Here is a 16370-nt window from a genome sequence, read left to right on the forward strand (position 1 = left end):
TACTATCAACCGATTTCATGTCTTTTGGAATGATATATTAAAAGTTGTGGAAAATGAGTTATTCATTTTAATCATAATTATAAATTATATAAATGGGTTAACATTATTGGGAGTACTAGTTTATTATTGATTAATAAATATATAACATGTAGATAAAATTGCTTTGATTCTTTCATCTATGTTGAGAAAAAAAATGCTTCCATTAGCTTTTCTCATATGACTAATCTTTCATTTCTTATAGGACTCCTATTCGCGGACGGAGAGAGTAAAAGGCAAATGAGACTTATATTGGTGGTCGAATGAAAATGACAAAATAACATTTATTGGTGTACTGAGTATTAAATATCAAATTGCATACCAAAAAATCACCTATTAATCATCAAAATGACATAGTTTAATTTGTTTTTATATTACATATGCAAAGTTCATTTATTTGAGAGTAAGAGAAAATTTGAATGGGCAAACTAGATTTAGGAAAAGGGCCCAATAATTCAAAACTGTCGGGCCTTTTGGACTCTTAACGACGTTGTAAAAATAAATAAATTATGGCCCAAAACGAGTTCAAAACTAATGAATATATAAAAAAAATTTAAAAAATTAAAATTGCTGAAAAAAGGAAAAGAGGAAAAATTTGGAAATCGGAGACAAAGCGTAACCATCGGTTGAAATCGCAGAGAAATTGTTTGTTGATTGGGAGAAAGAGGGATTCCGGAGTCAAAATTGGAAAGGAATTGTAGCAATTCTGTCGAAAAACAATTAAAAATGGTGGAAAACAAAGCTGAGATTCCAGAGAAGTACGATTTGAATGCGAAATGGGACGCCTGTGTCGATTTAAGCGTGCGCCGCTTCGTCTACTCGTCTTTCGCCGGCGGTTTCGCCGGACTTCTCCTCTTCCGTGAGTGTTTCTTTCTCAGATTAATTTATTTTCAGTTTTGTGAATCGACATGTTATAGTTGGAGCTGTGATTTGCAATTTGTATCATATGCTAAATGATTGTGTTTTTTTTTTGAAGTGTTGCTGAGTGATTGTAAATGTAGAATGCAGAATGTGTGGTGAATTTGTTTCTCCAATTCAACTTTTTTGTTGTGATTTTTCTATGATGATGAGATTTTGTTTTAGCATTTTCATACAAATTTCTTGAATGCATATTTACTCGGATTTAGTTTATCGATCTATGTCGAATGTTGCATCAGGAAGTCCTGTAACGCGCTGGGCTTCAGTAGCGTTTGGTGCCGGGCTGGGGGTCGGCTCTGCATACTCAGAGTGTGCGCATAAGTTCGATACTTCGTCACCAAAATTGGCTCCTAACGTTTCTGAGACGACTCTGCCTGAGGTAAGTAAATGAGTCAGTGGCATCACGGATTGTATTGTATCGCTTTCATTTGGAGATATGATTGTCACATTGTCTTTTATATGTTCCATTCGAGAAGTAAATCACGAATTTCTGGCTAATAAGAGTGTGGCTGCACTATTTTAGTATTTCCTTTTCTGGACTTTTGATTGAATATATTAGTGGTTTTCTGGTATGTGATTAGCTGATGAGTAAATAGAGGTGGTATATGAAGATTTTATCGTTGCGTGTTTGTCTAGTGATATAGGAAGTTTATGTACTTTGAGAGTCATATGATTGATTGATTGATTAAACATAGGATTGAATATTTGAAGGATAAACAAACTAAAAGTTGTCATATAAATTTGAGATTAGTGGGTATATGTACGTAGATGAAAATGCATCAGCTTAGACAGTCGGTAATAGATGTGAGTTTGAAATGTGTTTTTCTTTATTTGTCGAAACAACTTTACCCCTTTCCCCTCTCATATCAATTATCATTTTGAACAATGAATCTATTCGTTGCAGACTACGGAAGAATAGAGAAACAACTTCATTTCCTAGGATTCGACTTCCATTTTCCCTATATTTTCATCGTCTCGACTTAGAAAATACATTTCCAAGATTATTGTTCACGCCACTCAATAACACATTGATCTATTGCACTCTTGTCATAAATGCTATCTCTTATCGATTGAATCTCTGGCCTGAACCTAGTCGGAGATTGCGATGATCCTTGTTTATGAATGTTGGCTCGTATTTTACTTTTTAATGTAAAGGATTATAAGAAATCATCTAGTCGTTGAAGTAGAACTATGAAAAAGGAAATGTGCAATTGTTTGAGTGGTTAATAAGTTGATATGTTCCATAATTTTGTCACTTGTTCCATTGTATAATTATGAAATGTTTGATCCAATATGAGAAAAGGGAAAGGAATCAAGAAAGCCAAATGGATATAAGCGACAGAATGAAGAAAATGAAAGTTGTTCATAGTGATGAATAAAGAGAGGATGCAGATAACTAAAGATGGCGGATGTGTATTTTCATTTATATTTGCTTCAACACATTACAATCGGGTTTTGATCTATGAAGACCAGATTTAAATATAGAAACGCAGAACACGGTCATACGTAGGGCATTTTTAGGTCATAGTTAGTTCATTTTTAGGCATGACCTAAAATGATCTTACCATGACATAAACTCAAATCTTATAATATGACCTAAAACTACTTAATTATGATCTTCCGTATTTTGGGTTAATTATTGACCATTAGATCATCTAATCCTAGGGCCAAGATTTGGGTTGCATTTCTGGATTTAAATGCATTCTTATTTTGATCATTTCCCCATTACAATATATATATATATATATATATATATATATCTAGTTAGAGAATCATCTAGAATGAGCTAGCAAACAACCTTAAAAGCATCTTTAACGAACTAATCAAAAGACAGTGTTTTTAGTAGTAAATCAGATATCATACCCTCTTTTTTCCACCTTGTGTTACCACATCACGCCAGCTCTGCTTGTGGTCCTGCACACTTGCTGCGTTGCTCTCCACGTCAGCAATCTCACGAGATTTCTCATTTCCTTTGCACGTGGATAATCCTTGTTCCACGCTGGCATCCGGTTGCACACCATGATCCCCAATTGGCTCCTTAGGGCATCCGCAATGGTTAATAGGCCAGCCATAGGCCAGCCATTCTCTCCTCTGCCACGTCAGCAACACTAAAAAAACCACCTGCCACGTCAGATTTAGGCCAGCCATAGGCCAGCCGCAATAAAAACAATTCAAAATATACTACATTTACGGAATTAAAATTGCGATATACGGAATTAAATTTACGACACATATACGGGAAAAATAATCCATTCCATTAAAAAAAAAGTACAAAGATTTTAAAAAAAAAGTACATGATTTTTTTTTAAAAAAAAAGGGCTTCAACACCCGAGCCCCGCCACTCTCTACTCCTCATCGCCGTCGCCGTCGCCCTCCTCGTGGTCGTCGCCGCCGCCGCTGCCGCCATCCGTGGTATCTGAGCCCACGTCGGAACCCCCCAGCCTCCTCGTCGCGATCTCTAAATCAGCACGCATGCTCTCGAGCATCTCGAAAAGAATCCTCTTCTCCGTGGGGTCAGTGGCGTTCTTCCACTCTCGGAAGACCTGTAACATCTGAGCCCGCGTTTGGTTACGCGAATGGAGAGTGTACGCGAGTGGGGCGGCTGGGAGGGCGGAGGACTGGACCTCGCGGGGCGATAGGGGGGATCCGCCCCTCGCAGCCCGCTGCGCCCGCTTCTGTCCAACCGGGCGGGGGCGACCAGTAAATGAAGGAGGGGATGGAAACTCCTCAGCATCCGGGGGGAGGTCGTGGGATCCGCCGCTGCTGCCGCTGTAGTCGCCGCTATAGTTAAGTCGCTGCTTCTTCGGCCACCCAGCGTCGCACCCCGCCCGGAACTTCTCCGAGTCCTTCCGCAACAAGAAGCACTCCCAGAAGGTGAACTCCTTATACTTCCCCTCCAAGGGGAACTGACTCGCGGCTATCCTCCGGGCGTCGTCCTCAGTCTGCCCACTTTTGAGCTGACGGAGGGCGTTGGCGTACAAATTCGCAAAACGGCCCACTGCGGCCCTGGTGCGTTCCCACCCCTTCCGGACCTCCTCGTTGCTGAAGTCCTTCCCGTGCGGGCAGTGCCTCTTATAGGCAGCACTGATCTTCGCCCACATGTTGACGACCCGCTGGTTGTTCGCAACCAGTGGATCGTCGCACACCTCCAACCACCCCTTGGCCACCCCGGCGTACTCATCCTCCGTCCACTTCCTCCGGCCAGGGGCAGCGGGCTGCGATGACTCGCCGACCGCCTTGCCCTTCCCCTTCCCCCTCGTCTTCTTCTTCGGCGCGGCCCGCGTCGCTGGAACGGGAGTATCATCTTCCCCGAGATCGATCCCCATATCGTGCAATGACAGAAGGTCATCGCCAGAGAACTGCGTCTCCACTGGGGTCGACGTGTGAGACGAAGCCGTCAAAAAATCAAGCGAGGGCCGATATACCGCGTCCCCTCCCGGTGACCCCTGCACCCCCCCCGGCATCCCGGGATACATGCCGTGCAGCATCCCCCCCGGCATCCCCCCCTGCCACATCATCCCCATCATCTGCTGCAACATCATCTGCTGCTGCATCTGGGACATACCCCTCCACCCGGGCGCTGACTGCCCGCCGCTCCCCTGCCCGCCGCCCGGCATCCCCCACGGCATACCCCCCTGGTTCCCCCCCATCGCCCCCCCGGCGCACCAGCCATCATCCCCATCATCTGATTCCAAGGGATGTTAAATCCCGGGCCCATCTGCCCCCATCCAGATCCCACGGGTACTGTAGGAGTCTGAGAGCCGCTCGTCGCCGGACTGGACTCGTTGTTGTGATCCATCACTCGATGATGCTCTTGAACAGAAAGTTAGAGAGAGAGAAAACTCGTTAAAACAAGTGGTGCAAATGAAAATGAAACGAAAATCGCGTTTATATATGATTTAAAAAAAAAAAAAAAAAAAAATGAAAATCGGCGCTGGCCGATCGCTGGCCGATCGGGCCTCTGCAATGGCGGCTAGCCGATCGGCCAGCGGATCGGCTAGCGACGAGCGATCGGCCAGCCCACGCCGATGCGCTCGCCGATTTCGCGCTGGCCGATTGCAATGGTTCGGCTAGCGCGACGAATCGGCTAGCCGGTCGCTAGCCGACCATTGCGGATGCTCTTAGCATACATGTGTTCACGGAATCCTCGCTAACAAAGAATGGTTCCCACTTTACAAAATGTTTGATTCACAACCAAAAATGAATTTTTAGGTTAACTAATGGGTTAGTCCACAACGAATATTAGAAAATGAAAATGCAAATTGGATTACTAATAGTTTTAAACACCATTCAAAATAAGTGTGATATAATAAACAATCGTGTCCATTTAAAAATGGTCAATCTTGAAATAAATCTTGGAGTTAAAAGTACTCCTATCAAGTTTTTGGCAATAAAAAGGCCAAAATCGTTAACTTGAAAAAAAATCTTAATATTTAATTGAAAAAAAAGGAAAATCAAACCTATTGGGGAATAATCACAAATAATAACGAATATAAAAAGACGAAATATAAGGAATTATTTACCTAATTCGTTATGACATACATACGTCTGTGATGCTAAACCAATGATTTACACTAGTACTCCTTCCGTCCCGTTTTAGCAGTCTCGTTGACTTTTCTGCACTTTTTTTGTAAAAATGAGAGTAATAAATAGTTAAAGTGAAAAAATAATAAAGTAAAAAAGAGAAATATATAGAGAAGAGTTTTATCTACATTATTCTCTTTTTTACTTTATTATTTCTCCACTTTAACTATTTATTATCATTTTTACAAAAGGAGTGCAGAAAAGTCAATGGGACTGCTAAAGCGGGACGGAGGGAGTATTTTTTTATATAAAATACAATGAGATAGTAGATATATGTAGGCAAAGACATTAAACCTTAATCCTAGCCCGCATAGAATATGCATTGTACCTGGACTCTAATTTTAAGGCCGATGTTAGAGATTAATTACTTTCATTTCAGTCTTCATACTCAATACAATCAGGGAGCTTAAGCTCCTCAGCTTTGTGATTGAAATAATGAAATGAACTTAGTTGAATACTAGACTACTTGAGTTCGAGTCATTTAAATATTGGGGTATTTGAGCTCGACTCAGGCTTATGTCTTATTGTTCATTAACCTTGAGCTCTCGTGATGTGATATTGTTCAAGGTTGAGCTCAAGTTCGGCTTGTATGATATAAGTATGAATGGTTTTTGAGCTCGAACTTCTCAAATTATTGTGAAAGACTATAAGAATGTTTAAAAATGTGCTACTCCCTCCGTCCCATAATATATGACGCACTTGAAGAATGGCACGAGATTTTAGGAGATGTTGTTTAGTGTTAGGTGGAAAGAGAAAATAATATATTTATATTAATTTGAGAAAGAGCTTTTTCCATAAAAAAATGTGACATCTTTTGTCTAAAAAAGGAAAGTGTGACATCTATTATGGGACGGAGGGAACATTAAAACTTGTTCCACTAAAAATGGATTTTGAACAGGTTTCACGATCCCAATTAACTAAGCACCAATAAGCACAAACTCGGTTCGATAAAACTATCGAGTTTGAAATCAGGCTCAAACTCGTCTCGTTCACGAGCTTTCCATTGCTCCAAAATACCCCGTACATTTTTTGAGCATAGATTCTATAGTTTTCACATCACGCCCATATATGAGTCCATTAACTATACATTACAAAATAAAGCCCATAAAATGATCATATAAATAACCGGCCCACTAAGAAGAGGGCTGAATTAGGTTAGACGCCCAATATAAATGAAGCTAGGGTTTGTCTTCCCCATTTCCAACCTCGCCTGCATCTCTTCACACACACTACACACAGTGACCTGCAATGGCGCCGAAGCAGAAGACCCGCAATCCGGAGCTCATTCCCGGCGTCCGCAAGGTCTCCCGCTCCCAGATGTACCACAAGCGCGGTCTCTGGGCGATCAAGGCCAAAAACGGAGGCAAATTCCCCGTCCACGCCAAGCAGGAGACGCTCGCCGCCGTCGAGGAGAAGCCGCCTAAGTTTTACCCCGCCGACGACATCAAAAAGCCTCTCTCTAACAAGCGCACGGCGAAGCCTACCAAGCTCAGGTTTTTTTATTTTGCTAGGGTTTTGTGTTGGTGATTTTTTCATATGGGTTTGGGGATTTGAGCTGATTTTTCGTAAATTTGTTTTGCTGCAGGGCGAGTGTTACTCCGGGAACTGTGTTGATCATTTTGACCGGGAGGTTTAAGGGGAAGAGAGTTGTGTTCCTGAAGCAGCTCACTTCTGGATTGCTCCTTGTCACTGGTGAGATTTTTATACTTTATGCCAGATTTGAATGATTGCTTAGGTAGATATTAGGTGTTTGATTTATAATCGAAATGAACATAGTTTATGCAGACCTTATATTGAACTGTTTTTTGGTTGTTGAAATGTTTGGTGTATAACTGATTTGTTTGCCTTGAAAGAAGCTGTAAATTATGATTATGTTTTCTTTTATTGCCTTGGTGTATTCACTTTTTGTATTCACTTTTTGGTTGATATTTTCAGTTTTAGTAATTGAAATTGTTGAACAGCAAGCCTTTCTGTTGATAATCTAGTGAGCTTATCCAAATTGGTTTTGGTCCCCCATAGTGCATTGGTAATTAGTGTATTACCATAATTACCTCTTTGAATTTGCCATGAGAAATGATTTGTAATTGTTATTATGCCCTTCTGGTTCAATTTGCTATTTTTTCAGTCTTGAGTTGAGGTTAGTTAATGTTAGTTATTGTAGTAATCATATCCCATAACCGTAGTTGTGTTTGATGCTGTGGATGGAGACTGAGTTACTATGGTGATTCACCTTTTTGGGGCAAGATATATTAAATTCTTGTATTGCCCAAGTGATTTAATCACCAGACATCAATCCCCTTCTGTTGATTCCATGTTTTGGTCCTCTGTTTCAGTGGACCTCTCACATCTTATCCGGAGGGGGAGCTCTCATATCCTATTGCCTTGGGTAGTGGGTTGCCACAATTACCTCTTGGGACTTGCCATGAGAAATACATTTGTTACATCTTTACTTACGTAGTCTTAAGAGAATTATGCATGTCTAGAGGCAAATATAGTTCCCACCAAGCCCTTTTTTATTTAATGGTGTTATTTGATGATAATGTGGTTCTTGGTAGATGTTGAGTCTTGAATGTGGTCATTTATTTCTTTCTAATGCTGCTACAGGTCCCTACAAGGTCAATGGAGTTCCCCTAAGACGTGTCAACCAGGCTTACGTCATTGGAACCTCCACTAAAGTTGACATTTCAGGCGTGGACGTTTCCAAGTTTGACGACAAGTACTTTGGAAAGAAAGTTGAGAAGAAAAAGAAGAAGGGAGAGACCGAGTTCTTTGAGGCTGACAAGCAGGTTTGTCCCCACACATCATATTGACAACACATGGCTGGTTTCTGAGCTGTTTTGTTTGGCTTCTAATTGTGCATACTGTAAAACTGCAGGAGAAGAACACACTCCCAGCTGAGAAGAAGGATGACCAGAAGGCCGTTGATGCTCCGTTGTTAAAGGCTTTGGAAGCCGTCCCGGATCTGAAGGCTTATTTGGGAGCAAGGTTCTCGTTGAAGGCTGGCCAAAAACCACATGAGTTGGTGTTTTAGAGTAACTTTGAGACGTAGGCACTATTTTGTTATTTATTGTCTGCTTTTTTGTCACTTGAACCTAATCTCATTAAGGTTTGTATTGCGACGAATATTTCTCTCGTATAAACTTTATGAAAGTTTTGATTGTCATATTACTCGATTTTTATCTATTTTCATATTTTTCACCCATGCAAAAGGTATTATTTCAGACAGCTATCAACAAAAAGGAACCACCGTTAGAAATCTTTTAAATAATTGAATTACCAAGTTAATATATGATATTTTTACCAATATTCAGGAAAAAGTTATACGATTGTTTAATTGTTTTATTATGTATCCAATTATTTAGAGACAAATCATTTAGGAGTATATATAAGTGTTTTAACATCAACAAGTATACGACTGACTAGTAGTATCTCGTTTCTTCTGTAACCCATTGTACTAATTTAAAGCCTTAAACTAAACAGATTTCATAACAAAAATCACATGTCTATGTCAGGTTTGTCAACCTCACTATATACACTTGAACACATTCTGGAAACAAATTTATGCAAATTAGACATGACTTCATAATTTTAGAATATAAAATTAAAATAATCTCTTTCATCGAGATTAAAATAAATAGGAAAAACATTTAGTATATCCTTATAGATTTTTTGGTGTGTATATTTGCTACCAATAATATAAAAGATTTGGTATTGATCCTTTTTTTTACAGAAGAAATAAAAAAACAAACTATATATGCACAACACAAGAAATAAATGTAGGGTTGAGGAGTGAACTAACAATGGCGAAAAAGCAACGGACGCGACTCGAAGATGACCACACGGTAAAAATCTGCCTGATTATCATTATTGATTGTTATTTATGTAAGCCGTATCTAACACTTTAATGATTTTGATAATGAAATTCTGTTCTGGATTTTGTTACAACCATAACAAAAATACTTTAGTAGAATCTTGTTGTATGCTTCCTTTATACTCATTTGTTATGAACTTAATACTTGTAATTAAATTAAACCAATAGATACATATGTCACAATGTTGAGTTTTCACTGTCAGGGTGTTCGAATCAGCACGCTTCCCGATGATATATTAGTGTTAATATTATCTTCGTTGAGCTTGAAAGAAGCTATAAGGACTAGCATACTTTGCTCTCGATGGAGGTACTTGTGGATCATCACACCCATACTTGATCTCGATCTCGATTCCACAGCAATACTATACAAGCCGAGAAATTGTAGCATCGACAAATTAAGGCGCGAGTATGTTAGATGGGTTGATCGCCTATTCACTATACTCCCCGAATCCTCCACCACTAAACTTGTCTGATTTCGAGTGGCGTTTGACTTACCTTCGGCCTTTAGAGGATGGATCGATGATTGGGTTAGCTCGGCCGTAAGTAGAAATGTTGAGAGTCTTGATTTGATGTTGAGCACCTACTCCTACTCCTACTCACCGGCAGATCCCATACCATGAAGGGAATTTCCCCGACAATCTGAAGCTGCTAAAGATTGTGTGAATGTGAGTGCTACGGCTGTGGCGTTTTTGTTGGGGAACTGTAGGCTCCTCGAGCAACTGGTGTGGATACATGCTTTCATATTTGGAGGTTGTTGGGACGTCACCGGCATTCAAATGCCTAGAAATCAGCCAGTGCATTGGTCTCTACTCTGTTTTGGTTCGTGAATCAAATGTTGTCTGCATCAAGTACGCTGGTAGTATACCACAGTCTCGTTTCAAGCTCGAAGGTGTTCCTCACCTTACTCAGCTCTGGATTCATGGGAAGCCGCACTTGATGATACATCATTATTTTACGAACATCAGAGGCATTATAGACACGTTTGATTCTGTGCTTTCACAACTACACACGCTCAAGATATACTCCAACTACAAAATTAACCGCGATGTAATGTAAACTTGTGATTGATTTTATTTTCAATAAATTGGCTATGACATGTTAATTAAGATGATATACATATGTTGTACAGGACACCTTGCAGAGGATGATGCCTAATCTTAAGGAATTGGTGGTGGTGGTGCTTGGGAGTGATTACAAGGAGAATTGTTCTCTCATGCCAACAATAAGCTGGTTTAGTGTGGCACCTTACTTGGAGAGATTTGTCATAGAGGTAACTATCTATTTATATTGCTAGAAAAACAATTGCTCGAATTCTGTCCGGTCAGAAATGGTCAATTATATAATAACTTTGACATTTTTATTAATGGTTCATGGCGAGAAATTGGGACATATGACGTGGAAGCCTCCGTGAAATAAACGTGTGTGGTCTTTTTTCTTTCTCAAACTAATGATGGGAATTAGAAGAATAACAAAGTTATGATATATCACGACTTCTGCATCATACAAAATTTAGTCCAAATTCCTGGCATGACATAGTTGAAAAGTGTTAAATTAGGGGTTTTACTGGAATTCGGCATGATTATTTTCAGAAATTTGCCCTTTCCAATATCTTTTGACTTACCAAGTGTGGTTATATAATGATAGATAAGATGAAATACTTGTTGATTAATGATTTTATAGGCGTCACACCAAGAGGGGATCAAACCAGGAAAGAAGATGTTGGAGTTGCTGGAGGCTTCGGAAATGAATGACTTGCTTTATGGTGATGATTATGATGTTTCAGAGATTAACAGAAAGAAGGAAGTTCAGAGAGCTTATTCTCATATCAAGGAAGTAGAGTTTGTTGGGTATCGTGGTGTGCGTAATCATCTTCAAATGATTACACAGTTGGTGCGAAACGGTGTTGCACTAGAGAGGATAACCGTAGATCCACGATCTATTGAGCATCGCGGGAACATGCCGTGGGATCGCATTTCTCGGAACCAAATGGAGGATGAAATAATTGCAAGGAATCGTGCAAAAGACCAGCTTAAACAGTTGTGTGTTATTCCAAGAATAAATGTCAACATTCTCTAGACTAGACTAGGGTTTGTGAATTTCATATCTCAAAATATCAAAATTTAATCCACATTTTGGTTCTTGATTATTACTCCATTAAATTATAAACGTTGCATGATTATCATTTCTCTATTCCTAATGTACACCTGAGAATATTCGCTTGTCTCTGTGACATATTTTCGTTGCCCATGACAAGGCCATATGAGTCATGCCGTGCCTTAAATTGCCAGACCACTATGAACTATAGGTTTTCGAGTGTATCAAGTGTTCTTACGTTCATTATGGTTTGCTGATTCTCTCGTTGTTGCGCGAAACATGTAATTAGACTAATGATTGGATGAATTACCTCGAATTATTATTTTTCATTCATTTTCTTTGTCGTCATGTGCGCCTTTGTAGTTGATTGTTTTAGTCATTCTTAATGTGTCTTTTAACTCAGGATTAGACGACAAATTATTGAACTTGACTTGTTTCGACAATAGTTTGAAAATGGAGTCGTTGGAATTGAACGAATAGTAATCGGTTTTAGTTTCTTGCACTAAAAAATTAGCTTTAAGATAAGTGTTTAGCTACCAAGGAATTAGTATTTACTTAACATGTAGTAATATATAGATGTTTCAAGTTGATGTGTTTTCCATGTTCTTACGTACATTAAATCGAATAATAATTTGAAGAGCTTATTTAAGGATTGTTAGAATCAACAATCACATATCTCATTTAGTGTCTAAATATCATACTAAACAAATTCCATCAAACAAAAATTACATATGTGATATGTCTCTGTCATGTTTATTTCTAAATTATGTTGACTTTTTACAGATTAAATAAATACATCAATAAAATTATGCATACAAATGTCTATAATATCGATATAGATATACAGGAAGATAATAGATACCCTCTCTTTAGAGAAAGAAGATTTAATTTAGCCTTATTTTTTTTGTAACTAATCGATAATAAAAAAGATTTGGTATTGATCCTTTTATTATAGATCGACTATATATATAACATATGCACAAACACAAATAAATTAAAGGTAGGATTGAGGAGTAAACTAACAATGGCGAAAAGGCTACGTAGGCGACTAGTCGAAGATGACTACACGGTAAAATTCTCCCTAATTATCATTATTGATTGTTGTTTATGTAAGCAATATTTAACCATTGTAATTAATTAAACCAATAGACACATAGGTGACAGTGTTGAGCTGTTTTCACTTTCAGGGTGATCGAATTAGCATGCTTTCCGATGATATATTAGTGTTAATATTATCTTCGTTGAGCTTGAAAGAAGCTATAAGGACTAGCATACTTTGCTCTCGATGGAGGGACTTGTGGATCCTCATACCCAAACTAGATCTTGATCTCGATTCGACAACAATACTACTACAATACCACCGGAGAGGTTATAACATCAACAAGTTAAGATGCGATTATGTTAGATGGGTTGATCGCATATTCACCATACTCCCCAAATCCTCCACTAACCTTGTCAGATTCAGAGTTTCAGTGGATTTATCAATGATTGGGTTAGCTCGGCCGTGAGTAGAAAGGTTGAGAGTCTTGATTTGATCATGAATGCCTACTCCTACCCACGGGAAGAGTTTTACTGTTTCCCATACCATAAAGGGAATTTCCCCGACAATCTGAAGCTGCTGAAGAAACTTAGTTTGCATTGTGCGAATGTGAGTAATGCGGCTGTGGCGTTTTTGTTGGGGAACTGTAGTCTCCTCGAGCAACTGTCTTTAGTCTCTCAAGGTTGGTGGGAAGTTGCCGGTGTTCAAATGCCTTCAGTTGTTGTTCGTGATTCGAACATTGTATGCATCAAGTATGCTGGTCTGGGTGGACCAAAATGTCATTTTAAGCTCGTCCGTGTTCCTCATCTTACTCACGGGCAGGAGATGCAATATTGTATTGGGAACATCAGAGGCATTATAGACATGTTTGGTTCTGTGCTTCCACAACTACACACGCTCAAGATATACTACAACTACAAAATTACCTGCGGGGTAGTGTGCACTTGTGACTGATTTGATTTTCAATAAATTAGACATGTTTATTAAGATGATATATGTATATTGTACAGGACACTTTGCACAGGATAATGCCTAAACTTAAGGAATTGGCGGTGGTGGTTGAAAGTGAATACAGTGACAATTGTTCTCTCATGCCAATAGTAAGCTGGTTTAGCATAGCACCTTGCTTGGAGAGATTTGTCATAGAGGTAACTATCTATTCATTTTCGAAGTTCAAATTGCTAAAAAAGCTCATGAAATTTAGTTAAATTCTGGTTAATTTCATAACTTATACAAATGTATATCATAACTTTGACATTTTCATTAATGGTGAAAATTTGTTCGAAATTATGTATGATGTGGAAGTGATAGTGATATAAAGGTGGCTGGTGTATTTTTTTTTATTAAACTAATAATGGGAATTAAAAGAATGGCAAAGTTATGATATCACGACATCTACATCGTACGAAATTTCGTTCCAATTCTTGCAATAAATAATTAAGAAAAATATCAAAATTATGATATAATTGATATTTTTTAAAAGTTTAGGGAATTCGCTGATTTATTTTAAAAAATATCCATTTCCAATATCTTTGATTTACTCAGTGTGGTTATATAATGATGGATAAGATGCATTACTTTGTTGATTAATGATTTTATAGGCGTCACACCAAGATGAGACCAATGCAAGAACTAATGTGTTGTGGGCTCCGAAAATGGATTACTTGATTAATGGTACTGATTATGATGTTTCGGAGATTAACAACAATAACGAAGTTCAACGGGCTTATTCTCACATCAAGGAAGTAGAGTTTTATGGCTATCGTGGAGTGACTAATCATCTTCAAATGATTAGTCAGTTGATGGGACACGGTGTTGCACTAGAGAAGATAGTTGTGCATCCAAGATCTTTCGAGCTTCGTGCGAATACGCCGTGGGATCGCATTTCTCGAAACCAAATGGAGGATGAAATAATTGCAAGGAAGCTCGCAAAGAAACAACTTAGACATGTTACTTCAAGAATAAATGTCAACATTTTTTAGACTAGGATTTGTGAATTTCATCTCTCAAAATATCAATTTTTTATCCAGATTTTGGCACTTGATTATCATGAAATTATAAACGTTGCATGATTATCATTTCTCTAGCCATTCCTATGTGAAATTTTGTTACTATCATCACACAAAAATCTCTACTTTAATGTATTTTGTTTCGTTTAGAAATACATAGTTAATTGTTTGATTATTTTTATAACTAATTGCACTGAATTTGGATAAAGATCACATGTTCTGACATCACGATTTTATTTAATGCTAATCGATACTCTAATTCAAATAACTCTTTCAAATTCAAACTTTTATTTGGCGCTCCGTTTTTTATATTCATTTTGAAATGAAGATTTAACATATCCATATAGATTCAACCGATAATAAAAAAAGATTTGCTATAGTTATCACAAATCGGCTATATACATATGCACAACAAATGTAGGTTTGAATATAAAACTATCAATGGCGAAAATGCAACGGAACTCCACGGGTAAAAATCTGCCTAATCATAATCACTATTATTATTGATACTAAGTTGTTTATGTTAATAATCTCATGTTTTTGTTTTCAGGGCGATCGAATTAGCATGCTTCCGGATGATATATTAGGGTTAATATTATCATCGTTGAGCTTGAAAGAAGCTACGAGGACTAGCATACTTTGCTCTCGATGGAGGTACTTGTGGACCATCCAAATTAGATCTTGATGTTGATTGGATTAACACATTCACTGATTATAACTTACACACGTTAAGATGCAAGTATGCTAGATGGGTTGATAGACTTCTCACTCTTATCCCAAAATCATCCCCTAATCTTGTTCAGTTTAGGGTTTTTTTCGATTTATCTTCGTATTTTACGGAATGGATCGATGCTTGGATTAGCTACGCTGTGAATAGAAAGGTTGAGAATCTTGATTTGATCTTGAACACCCGCTCGGCTAATGAGTGTTACTTCTTCCCGTACGAACAAGAGAATTTCCCCGACAATCTGAGGCTGCTGAAGAAACTTAGTTTGAGTTGTGTGAATGTGAGTGGTGAGGCTGTGGCTTTTTTGTTGGGGAACTGTCGTCTCCTCGAGCAACTGACTGTGTCCGGAACGGATACGCTTTCATCTCTGGTGGTTGTTGGGACCTCACCTGTGTTCAAAACCCTAGAAATCGGCCGGTGTGCTAGTCTCAAGTCTGTTGTGGTTCGTGAATCGAAGGTTGTTTGCATTAAGTATGCCAGTGCGGGGAAACGAGATTGTCGTTTCGTGCTAGCCGATGTTCCTCTCCTTACTGAGCTGTGGATTCAGGCATGGGCGGAGGAGATGTTATATTTTTGATGAGATAAGAAAGATTATAGACATGTTTGATACTGTGCTTCCACAACTAACCATGCTCAAGATATACTCTTTGTTCAGAGTTACCTGCAATGTAATGTACACTTGTGATTGATTTGATTTTCAATAAATTAATTAGCTAGGTTAGTATGATTTGTTTATTATGATGATATATACGCATATTGTTCAGGACACTTTGCAGAAGATGATGCCTAATCTTAAGGAATTGGTGGTGGTGGTTGGGAGTGATTACCGTGACAATTGTTCTCTCGTGCCAATAATAGGCTGGTTTAGTGTGGCACCATGCTTGCGAAGATTTGTCATAGAGGTAACTATCTATCCATTTTCTAAGTGCAAATTGAAATAAAAACATGTCAAATTCATCTTCTAACTTAATTGAGAAATTTGGACGAAATTATGTATGATGTGGAAGGTGGCTTTTTCAATGTGACCATATTATAAAGTAAGGAGATTGATTAGAATTTGACCAAACTTGTCGATAGATAAGATGAATTACT

The 16370-nt window shown here is 38.5% G+C and overlaps 5 protein-coding genes across 6 annotated transcripts; all 5 read left to right on the top strand.

Annotated features, from left to right (window-relative positions):
- The first annotated feature begins 607 nt into the window (after positions 1–607).
- Positions 608–2184, top strand: LOC125207807 (MICOS complex subunit MIC10-like). Of its 2 annotated transcripts, XM_048107307.2 has the most exons (3): positions 608–895; positions 1194–1333; positions 1859–2184. In XM_048107307.2, exons 1-3 carry the CDS (start codon positions 763–765, stop codon positions 1871–1873), a joined length of 288 nt encoding a protein of 95 aa, XP_047963264.1. In that variant the 5' UTR covers positions 608–762; the 3' UTR covers positions 1874–2184. The 2 variants fall into 2 exon arrangements, with proteins under 2 accessions (XP_047963264.1, XP_088916741.1); XM_089060615.1 differs by lacking the exon at positions 1859–2184 and having other exon boundaries at positions 1194–1479.
- A 4546-nt stretch (positions 2185–6730) lies between these two features.
- Positions 6731–8706, top strand: LOC125207743 (large ribosomal subunit protein eL6-like). The gene is made up of 4 exons (XM_048107218.2): positions 6731–7031; positions 7124–7230; positions 8143–8324; positions 8414–8706. The coding sequence occupies exons 1-4, from the start codon at positions 6787–6789 to the stop codon at positions 8567–8569; spliced, it is 690 nt and encodes a 229-aa protein (XP_047963175.1). The 5' UTR covers positions 6731–6786; the 3' UTR covers positions 8570–8706.
- Positions 8707–9268: 562 nt separating this feature from the next.
- Positions 9269–11485, top strand: LOC125206750 (uncharacterized). The gene is made up of 3 exons (XM_089060186.1): positions 9269–9380; positions 10539–10679; positions 11090–11485. The coding sequence occupies exons 1-3, from the start codon at positions 9339–9341 to the stop codon at positions 11483–11485; spliced, it is 579 nt and encodes a 192-aa protein (XP_088916312.1). The 5' UTR covers positions 9269–9338.
- A 1042-nt stretch (positions 11486–12527) lies between these two features.
- Positions 12528–14524, top strand: LOC148923731 (uncharacterized). Its single transcript, XM_089061595.1, has 3 exons — positions 12528–12572; positions 13553–13690; positions 14144–14524. Exons 1-3 carry the CDS (start codon positions 12528–12530, stop codon positions 14522–14524), a joined length of 564 nt encoding a protein of 187 aa, XP_088917721.1.
- Positions 14525–15116: 592 nt separating this feature from the next.
- On the top strand, positions 15117–15855 carry LOC148923732 (F-box/LRR-repeat protein At3g03360-like). The gene is made up of 2 exons (XM_089061596.1): positions 15117–15205; positions 15285–15855. The coding sequence occupies exons 1-2, from the start codon at positions 15117–15119 to the stop codon at positions 15853–15855; spliced, it is 660 nt and encodes a 219-aa protein (XP_088917722.1).
- The last annotated feature ends 515 nt before the right edge of the window (positions 15856–16370 follow it).

Source organism: Salvia hispanica, chromosome 6, assembly GCF_029641045.1.
Source record: "Salvia hispanica isolate PSC_SH4W2 chromosome 6, Shi_PSC_v1, whole genome shotgun sequence".
NCBI classification, from domain to species: domain Eukaryota; kingdom Viridiplantae; phylum Streptophyta; class Magnoliopsida; order Lamiales; family Lamiaceae; genus Salvia; species Salvia hispanica.